General features: G+C 39.8%; 1 protein-coding gene across 1 annotated transcript in view; it reads left to right on the top strand.

Annotated features, from left to right (window-relative positions):
- Nucleotides 1-242: 242 nt before the first annotated feature.
- bhmt (betaine--homocysteine S-methyltransferase) overlaps nt 243-10,850 on the top strand; it is a 14,872-nt gene continuing 4,264 nt past the window's right edge. The window contains exons 1-4 of the mRNA XM_088355385.1: nt 243-345; nt 3,364-3,496; nt 6,560-6,672; nt 9,471-9,662. Coding sequence (XP_088211511.1) covers nt 322-345; nt 3,364-3,496; nt 6,560-6,672; nt 9,471-9,662 — 462 coding nt within the window. The 5' untranslated portion in view covers nt 243-321. The remainder of the gene's footprint in view (nt 346-3,363; nt 3,497-6,559; nt 6,673-9,470; nt 9,663-10,850) is intronic.

Consider the following 10,850-nt stretch of genomic DNA (forward strand, 5'->3'; position numbering starts at 1 on the left):
CGCCTTTATAATCCAGTGCGCCTTTTAGGGCAGAAAATGTGGTCTATAAAAAGGCTGTTTTTTGGGGAGTGCGCCTTATAATCCAGTGTGCCGTATAGGACAGAACATATGGAATATAAACGTACGCGAATCCTGAAGTCAGAGTTTGAGTGGGCAAAGTGTGACAGGGGGTGGTCGAAATGTGATGAGTCTGTAAGGCTGGTTGTTCTAAAAGTGAAACTGCAACCCCCCATCCCTCTCATCCCCCATTTGGCTGGTATAAAAGATCCACAGCCGCCTGGAGTGGGCCCTTCGCCATCTCCGGGAAGACGACACACAAACATGGCACCAGCAGGGAAAAAGAAGGTACACTGTGTTCTTATTGTGTAGTTTGTGTTGCCTGTGAAGGTTTTTATTGTGAAGAACTACGACTACTGTGATTTATTTGCTCAGATATAAATGCAGTGTTCATTTTACCTCTAAAAAGTGATGAGTCCCGGGGACTCGCATGCTCAAAAATCTATGGGTCCCAACAGAGATCTATGGGTCCCCAAAATTTAGTGTTATCGAGGTTGAAATTGTAAATCGGTGACAAATACATAATAAAAATCTATATATTCATTCAGTTTTAATCATCAAATTATTAATTCATTTTCTGCATCAAATTGTTGGTAATATACCGATTAAAGGGATAACGACAAATCTGTCTTTTTTTCATTTTCTTCTTTTATGCTTCCTTTTTTTCTTAACTTCTTTATACAACATCATAATTCGTAATATAATGCATCAAAGCAAGTGAGCCGTTTGAGAGCCGGCTCTCTTGAATGAGTTGAGCCGAAAAAGCCGGTTCTCTAAAAAGAGACGGACTTTTCACCACACAACCCGAGATCGGCGTGCAGACAAAAACTCGAACCGCGAGACCAAAACAACATCTGCCGGATCTGCCTGACGAAAAGTTTGGAGTGCGGTAAATCTTTGTTTAAAAAAAAATGTAATCGGGTAATAATGACAATTTTGTGTGAAAAAAGTTGTGTCCCGGGGATGCACGTTGATTTGAGACTATGCGTCCCCAGCAAAAATGACGCAGGGACGCGGGCAAACGAGAACACTGTAAATGTGAGTATTTTTTATTTTGGTTTTCTTTAATGTCATTGATATCAAGGTTGGGAAACGTTGTATGCACCTAAATTAGACATGGCATGAATGCTAAATTCCTAAATGTTCCATATCGTCACAGACCAGGAACGGAGACGGGACCCAATAGCGTTCGTTTTACTCAGTTTTATTGAGAAGGAGAACAGGACTTGCATCCATGATCCGATGATCGTCGGTCACGTGTAGCAGGTAGCTGGAATGTGAAAGTGGCACTTCCGTGTCGAGCGAAGGTAGTTGTTGACAGCGAGAAAAACAGGTCGATGGCCGAGGCAGTGGAGCAAAACTTAAACAGGTCCAGATAAGAGGTAGGCAATGGGAATCAGACAGTGAACGGGCAGGATAGAGAGTCACAAAAGCTTGCCTAGCTGGGAGCATAGGTTCGCAGACGATCTGACGAGTTATTTCAGGAGTTTTAAAAGAGTCCAACAGCAAATCAGGGTCCGTGGCCTCAGGTGCCCCGCATCAGTAATCATGACACATATAGTTAACACATGTTTTATTTTATTTTTTATATTTACATAAATAAATGGTTTTTGAAGTTGCTAAACTTGTTAGAAGGCCAAAGAAGTAAGAAATTAGTGAAATGTTCTGTACTTGAGAATGCCCCTCCAATCGACATACCGTAAATTCCGGACTATAAGCCGCTACTTTTTCCCAAAACTTTCAACCCTGCGGCTTATTCAATGATGCGGCCAATTTATGTCATTTTTCTAACGGCCGCCAGCGGCGCTCGAGTACAAAAGGTAAGATTTAGAACGGTGGAATATATGCGTCGAGGAAGACTGCAACTTCTTAGCTTGAATAGCAGCGAGAAATCTTTCACTAAAACTGGGGCAAAGGTATCTGCGCCCATACCTGGTATCTGTAATCTCCCATCTCTAAATACAAAGATAATCCCTCTACCATCTACCACTTGTATCAAACTCAAGGCCCGTGGGCCAAATGCGGCCCGCCACATCATTTTATGTGGCCCATGATACAATACTAAGAGGAAAAACATGAGCCGCAATAACCTGCAGTTTTAAATGTGCCCACTGGATGTAGCCAAAGCAGGGCACACCCACTGTAGTTGCATTTGCTTACTATCACTAATCAACCAGAGAACATTAAGGAAACCAATTCTGAGGTTATTTTATGCAAAATCAAAGCCACAAACGCGCAGTTTAAGGCAATACGAAAAACACAACATTTCTAAAATGGTACCTGGGTGTTTTTGCAGAAGTTTAAAGTTTGAAGAAGCTTTAACTTCTTTCTGTAATAGATATGAAATATTACAGCAAAGTTACCATATTCAGACGAATATTTTCATAATAAAATAAAAATAAATAGCAAAAAGGCTTTTAAATCTTTAAATCCATGATTACATTTAGTGATTAAATGCTATTTTTGTCACATTTCAGTCTGCATGTGTTTCTCCCTGGTTAAATAAATTGTAGTGGAAATGAATTCAATTCTAGTTTTGGCTTTTTTTTAGTAATAAAATCGCACATTCCTGAATCACTGTAATTGCGAGCCTCCGAAAAGACCCCCAGCCCTCCTGCAATGACACACTTCATGATTAACTAGTCTGGCCTCCTTGCATTAGTATTTAAAGACGGATATTTTCAAAGAAATACGTTTAAATCTTAATCCAATATGTTCTTTCATAGTGGATTCATTTAATGTCCAATAATTATTCCTTTCCTTTTATGTTGTTACGGTTCTAGTCCACTAGAGGGCTGCAAGTACCAATACCTCAATATGGGCTGGTATCTGTACTCTTTCATCCCTAAATTTAATGACAGTCCATCTATCATATATCCAGTTTTTTATTATGTAATATAATTGTTTGTTTTATTTGGCAATAGTTACATTCTTGATTATTTTTTAACTATATTTACCGTCTTTTGAATGTTTTACCCCAAGAGTGAGTCATTTTTAGTGAATACATAAAATGGCTTCTTCAGGGATTCTTCTTTCAGTGCAAGTAAAATAAATTAAAAAGGTAAAAATGCACGAAAGAGTGAAAAACGTTTTAAAAAAAATATTATATATTATATATACATACATATATATATGAAAGATTTATAATAAATATGTCCATATTCACAGTAGCGGTTGTAAAGAACATTATGCGCATAGACGGTGAAGATGGGAGTTCAGGGAGATAATGGATTTCAGGAAGAAGCTGTGCCTCATTCTGTTGGTTCTTCTGGTTTCAACTCGGATGCCGTTTTTCTGGTTTTCCAGGGTATCCTGGAGCGACTCAACGCCGGCGAGGTGGTCATTGGCGATGGAGGCTTCGTTTTTGCTCTGGAGAAGCGAGGCTACGTCAAGGCGGGGCCGTGGACCCCCGAGGCCGCCGCCGAGCACCCCGAAGCGGGTATGCTGCTCCTATGGAGTCCTGTTTGAGTATTTTTTTACTCATACACCCCCAGACACTTTCTTTAAAGGTCTAGCAAACGAGTGCTGATCATTTTAGACTTTTTTCTATCATTTTCCAAAAACCCATAGAACTGTCTGGATTACAAGGCGCACCTAAAAACCCCAATTTGGCCAAACATTTGAACGTAAGCCTTATATACTGGGAAAAAAGGTGGATAAAATTGAAAATGCATTGTCACAATTACATGATACTGCACACGGTAACTATTCTGCCATTGAGAAACATATAGAGTGGCCTTCGAGTGCCTTATTATTAACATGCTAATCGTTTATTGCTATGCAAGTCCTCTTTTCTTGTTTCTTTGGACAATGATTGTCTGTAAGCAGTGTTGGGAGTAACGCCGTTATAAATAACGCCGTTACGTTTCAGTAACAGCGTTATGCAACTAATTATTTATTCCACAATTACAACGCCGTTATCGGTACTGATGGTCAAAATCGGTGCGTTACCTTGAATAAAGCAATTTTCCGCTCTCCTTCGGGTTTATCTACGGCCACATCTTTTCGGATGATTTCGCCATTCAAAATAGTGATTACCATATGGTTAAATAGCGATCACGAATGTAGTATCTATTAAAGCACCGAAAGAAAAGGCGAACGTGGGCTGATTTGCAAACTCGTGTCGTTCATAAACGAAACGTCTTAATGAGCTGGCTCTTGGGAGTGGGAGCCGGGTACCAACCAATAAAAAGCTAACTTCAAGACGCTATATTTCTATGTGATTGGTCAAAATCCATCTATTTTCAGGGATTCTGTGCCATTGACTTTGAATTTGTAGAGTATTAAAAAAAATGACGCGCCCTATATTTCCAGTGTGCCTTATGGTATATAAAAAGGCTATTTTTGGGGGTGCGCTTTATAATCCAGTGCGCTTTATAGGGCAAATAATTGGAATATATTAAATTTTTAATCCTCCTTTTGTGTTAGACTTTATGTAACACACCTTGTTTTGATTTATTTTTTAACTCTTGGTGACCTTGTTAGGCTCCCTTATCCATGGCAATATCTTTTTTTTTTTTTTTTTGATTGTGGGTCTCCCCTTAATTTCAATTCATGGTAAAACGACCCTCAAAAATGTGGAATTACGGAGAGGTTTTGTGACACATATGCAGGATAATAATTACTAATGTTTTTTTTCCATTTGAATATTATTAAAAGGACAGTATGTACTATTTAATGCCTCCTGGTGGTACAAAAAAACTAACCCTAACATTCAGTGAGAAAAAACATTGATTTGAATATTCGGCAAAAATACATGAACTATTATACTAATGTAATTTTTATATAGGTTGAGACATTTGTATTTCAGTGGAATCCCCACTTAGGTCACTGCCATGTTCGTCCGGCATCCTGCTGCCAGCTGTGCTCTGTGGCACTGGCCCTCGCTCGCATGAGACAACACAGTGCCATCTAGTGGAAAAATACTACACACTGTGGCTTTATCCATAAACATCTCAGGCTTTTGGGTGCTACCACAAGTATTTTTAAAAATGTATGGTTATATGATGGCTCATTTAGTTTTGCATATTATCAATATTGTTCTTTTTTCAATCAATACAGTTTTTTACCACAAGGAGGCACCACATAATACACAATGTCGTACAATATAATACAGGTCTCAAATATCTGAAATCTAGGAAAAACAGTAAAATTCTTCTCTGAGTTTAGGAAATGTCAATTATTCTCTTTAGAAAGTCAATGACAACAAAACAAATTTATATTGTTACTTTTTTAGTTTTTAAATATTGTATGTTTTTATACAACACTTTCAATTGCATTTTATCGAATGAAAAGACTTAAAATAGAAGTGTTAAGTTTAGACTTTAGCAGACATTAAGAAAGGAGAGAAAATTCTTCTCTGAGTTTAGGAAATGTAAATTATTCTCTTTAGAAAGTCAATGACAACAAAACAAATTTATATTGTTACTTTTTTTAGTTTTCAAATATTGTATGTTTTTATACAACACTTTCAATTGCATTTTATGGAATGAAAAGACTTAAAATAGAAGTGTTAAGTTTAGACTTTAGTAGACATTAAGAAAGGAGAGAAGACATCAATGGATTTTGAACTTGCAAGGAGAACAAGAAAGCCCAAACCTCAGATATGAAATTCCAACTGTTTCTAATGGCCCTCCCCAGACCTCTTTTTTTGTAATTTAATCTTCAAAATTACATAAAAGTTGACCAGACGATGGGGTGTGGCTATCAAAGAACAGCAACATGATTGGCCAATAGTGACAGTGATGCAAATAGTCAATGACAGTCAAAACAAAATAGTGGTCAAAATAACAAACAGAGGGCAGAAATAACAAACAACTATGTGCAATAATAATGGACAAGATAACAAACAGCCCTGGTTATCTCATTTGGAGGTGTTTGATATTAAAAACAGAATAAACAATTTACTGATTCCCACCTTTTCGTATCCCAGCACAGAAACAAAGAAATCAGTTCTATATTGGGACATGCAACAAATTACTTGCTTAAAGATGGGGTGCGTCGTTTCAGGTCCCTTTAGAAAGTTTAAAAATAAATATTTTCTCTACTAAGTTTGTGATAACACTGCACAACTGAGTTCAAAGAGCCTTTATTGTTTTCTCACTGTGCCTATCTGCTTTTATCTTACTTTTATCATTGGTCTTCCGGCCACGAAGCGCATTACGCTGGAGGAAAGAGAGGGGGCAGGGAGGGGGTGATTTCCCGCGTGTGCTCGCGGTTTTCTTTTAGTCCAGGATGAAAACGGTGAAAGTAAGAAAAGGGCTGTTGAAAATGCCAACCCAAACCCCATAAAGGGTGAAAAGGGAAGAGCTTATTCGAGCGCTTCTAAGAATTTCACATACTTGCACAAGCAACAAAAGAGGCTGCAATGCTGATTTCAGCCAGAAGGTGGCAAGCAGTGAGTAGAATATTTTCTCAAACACACCAAAAAGAAGCAAAAAAAAAAAACACTTTTTTTGAAAAGATTTGTGTTATTTTAAATCCTATATCTCGTGCTTTTCAGTGCGGCAATTGCACAGGGAGTTCCTCAGGGCTGGGTCTAACGTCATGCAGACTTTTACCTTCTACGCCAGCGACGACAAGCTTGTGAACAGGGGACACACTCAGAGCTTCACCGTAAGATACTTTTTTATCGTTGCATGATTAATATAGGGTGAGCATGCAGCCTCTAACTCACAGGTGTCAAACAGGCGGCCCACGGGCCGGATCAGGCCCGCTAGGGGATTGGATCCGGCCCGCGAGACAACGCTTAGAGAAGCGCAAGAGAAAAAGAGCTGTAGGTTGAAATAGGTCCACTTGATGTTGCCAAAGCCAGGTGCCTCTCACAAACGCTGCACTTGTATTTCTCTCTCTCTCTCTAATCTCTTTCTCTCTCTCTCTTCCTCCATTTTTCTCTCATTCTCTCTATCTCTCTCTCTTTCACTCTCTCTGTCTCTTTTTCTCTTTCTTTGTTCCTTTTTGTCTCTTTCTCTATGTCTTTTTACCTTTTTTTGCTCCCTTCATTTTTTCCTTTACTCTCTCTCCCTTACTTTCCCCTTCTGTCTTTCCCCTTTCTCTTTCTCACCTTCTCTCTTCTCTCCTCTTTTTCTCTCTTTCTATTTCTCTTTCGATTTCATTCTTTCTTTCTTTCCCCCTCTCTCACTATTTCTGTTTTTATCTCTTGTTTCTCACGCTCTCTCTCTCTCTCTCTCTCTCTTTCTCTTTTTTGTCCCACCCTCTCTACCTTTCTCTCCCTATCTTTCTCTTATTTCTTTCTCTCTTTTTTTTCTTTCTCTCTAATCTACTAAACCGGCCCCCGAGAGAATGTTTGATCTATCGTGTGGCCCCCGAGCTTAAATGAGTTTGACACCCCTGCTCTAACTATATAAAATAGTTCAGCCTGCACATGATCATCCTCTCAACTGACCCTTTAGCTCCTGTTACCGCCTTTGCCCCTTTTATATCCACAGCTGCCGGACAGCTTTTGGTGTGCGTGGCAGGCAAATTGTGTCAAATGAATCCACTCTTGCATTTTAAAGGAGGGCAGAGTTTTTCTACCGCCGCATGTTCGAATCAACATAAGGGTCGCGAGACCAGAGGGGTAAAAACAAGCGCCGGAGTGAACGCCTTATGTTTTCATTACAATAAAACAAATACAATACATATAACAGAATATTCTGGGCTTGTGAGAAGACAACATGGCTGTAATGGTTTAAAAATGACTGACGGTCATTCATATACCAGGCGAGCTATGACAAGAACAAAACGTAAGTCAGTGGAGTGGAAAATTCCCCTACTCCCAGCTTCACTCCAGTATTTTCTAAAGACTGAATACTGCAGGTGGTAGAACACATCTTAGAACAGGGGTTGGCAAACTTGAGTCGGGGGCCGCATTGGGTTAAGAAGTTTTGGCAAATGGGCCGGGCCAGGAGTGATTTGATTTTTTGGGGGTATATGCCGATACATGGCAGCACGGCGGCGCAGTGGTTAGCGCATGTGCGGCACAGTTCATGTCATGGGAACCTCCTGCGTGGGTTCAAATCCAGCTCCAGACTTTCTGTGCGGAGTTTGTATGTTCTCCCTGTGCTTGCGTGGGTTTCCTCCGGGCACTCCGGTTTCCTCCCACATTCCAAAGACATGCATTTCAGGTGGATTGGCCGGTCCAAATTGTCCCTAGGTGTGAATGGGCGAGTGAGTTGTCTGTCCCCATGTGCCCTGCGATTGGCTGGCAACCAGTTCAGGGTGTCCCCTGCCCACTGCCCGATGATTGCTGGGATGGGCTCCAGCACCCCCGCGACCCTACTGAGGATAAGCGGTGCAGCTAATGAGATGAGATGGGAGATGGGCCACATGTAGGCCATACTTCAGGTATGTAAGATTTGTTTATAAAACAATATTTAAGGGTTGTTTTCTCAATATTTTTTTTCTTTCACTAAAATGAAATCCAATGTAGCAATTAGCAACTTTACATTTATCAAAAAAATATATATCTACTACAGTTTATTTGACTCGGGGAAACACATGCAGACTGGAAAGCCAAAAACATCAAAATTAAATGATTGATGTAATGATTAAAAAGGCTTTTTGGTTTTTACGAAAATATTTACCTGAATATGGGGACACTGTTAGTGTCATGTCCTGCACGGTTGTCATGGCGCTCAGCTGGCCCCGCCCCTTGACACCGGCTGACCTGCATTTTCCTGATTACTCCTATGGGTACTTAAACGTTCCTTTTGGAACTGCCCTTTGCCAGATCATTGTTTACCCTTGTTGAAAACCTGTTCATGCCTGTTTGATACCTGTTTATTCTTGTTGTGCTTGTTGGACTTTGTTGCACTTCGGTGTAACATTCTGAGAGATAACTGCAAGTTCTGTTTAATCCCGTTAAATGCCAAGTCTGTAGCTTTGCCTGCATTTGAGCCTGCTTTGTTTTGTTTTTGGTCCGTTTGTGTGTTGGACAACTTTTCTTTCTCAATTAAAGTGACAGATCGTCTACGCAAATAAGTTCCAACTTCCTGCTTCCCGACCCGCTTCGTGACAGTTAGATTTCTTATCTATAATAGAAAGAAGCTAAAGCTTCTTTAAACTTGTACAACCAAACCCAAATTTTATTTTCTAATGTTATATTTTTTATGTATTCGCGTGTGTGACTTTTTCTAAAAGTTAAATATCATTGGCATGGGTTTCCTCAATGTTCTCTGGTTGATTAATGGTAGTGAGCCAATACAGCTATTAGTGGGAGCTTTGCGACATCCAGTGGACATATTCAAAACTGGAATTCACTGTTTGACATGATGCAGCTCATTTTGCTCTTGTGCTTCTCTCATCAATGTCTCCCAGGCCTCATAAAATGATGTATCAGGCCACTTTTGATAGACATGATATATGTAATAGCGCATTTCAATATGAGAACAACTTCCCCTCCCCGCCTGCAGGGGCAGCAAATCAACGAAGCGGCGTGCGACCTGGCCAGGCAGGTGGCCGATGAGGGCGACGCCCTGGTGGCCGGGGGCGTGTCCCAGACGCCCGCTTACCTCAGCTGCAGAAGCCAGGATGACGTCAAGGCCATTTTCAAAAAGCAGATTGACGTCTTTGTGCAGAAAAACGTCGACTTCCTGATTGCGGAGGTAATCAAACGGACTCAAAATGCAAGATCCAACCACCTCAATGAATATCGCCAAGCAACATTGAAACCAGGCATGTCAAACTCAGTTTTGGCTCTTAATTTAACCGGTATTCTCGCAGTTTCCTTTTATTCTGGGATGAAAATGGTGAAAGTTGGAAAAGGACTGTTTGAAAACAGTCCAAATGCCAACCTAAACCCCAAAAAGATGAAAAGGAGTAATTTTTTCAAGCGCATCTCATAATTTTACATACTTGCACGCCCCCCAAAAAACAAATCTGACAGAGGCTGCAATGATGATTTCAGCCAGAAGATGGCATTAGCAAGTAGAGTATTTTGAAGTTACGAACACCAGCTTCAACACTTGAATAAAGACAACTGTAGATCTGAACCAACTCACCACACTTAACAAACTCAAGTGGGAACTATAAATAAAAATATACTACCCTCAATTGTATTACTGCTTTGAAATATAAGATACAAACTAAGGTTTTAGCAGTGAACCGGGAATAGTATTAGACACAACTACCAACTACCAACTACCTACTACAACTACCTACTGAAGCTGAGAAAATACTGCACAATATTGTCTTGAAAAATGAAACCAGATCTTTCTTTATTCTGAATGATCTGTGCAAACAAATATTGTGCCGGATCTCGGTAAGCTAAACAGAGAGTCTGCCTCGGAATACCAGGTGCTTCAATTCGATCATTTGGCACACGCTCTGCTGTGACAGCACTGACTGTACAGTTGGTGAAAATGAATTTCCCTAAGGTGAAAAAAAAAAAGTGAATTATTACTGTTATCACGTATTTTCCCCTTTCTCTGATTGCACTCATGCAGTCTTGCTGCTGGTAACTCCTGAAATTTGGCCTCTTTTTAAGTTTACAAATGCATCAATTTCAGGAGTAGCAGCACGTCTAATAATTCAGACGTTTGTCCATTAGCCTTGAGTGCTTCCTTGTTTTATTATTGTTCATCACAGAGAAAACCTGTTCACAAAGATAAGTAAAGTAATCCTTCGTTTTCACTGAGGTTTCGTAACAAAAACGTGTGAAACCCGCAAAGTAGAAACTTTCATTCATTTATTCAATTATGTATGCATACATTTTTTCAATTATATTATGTATTACTCAAGAACAAACCCAATTTACAAGCTTATGTTATTGTATTTTACTTTATAAACGTTTT

The sequence above is a fragment of the Urocampus carinirostris genome, chromosome 16 (assembly GCF_059441175.1).
Source record: "Urocampus carinirostris isolate Australia breed hairy pipefish chromosome 16, RoL_Ucar_1.0, whole genome shotgun sequence".
Lineage (NCBI taxonomy): Eukaryota > Metazoa > Chordata > Actinopteri > Syngnathiformes > Syngnathidae > Urocampus > Urocampus carinirostris.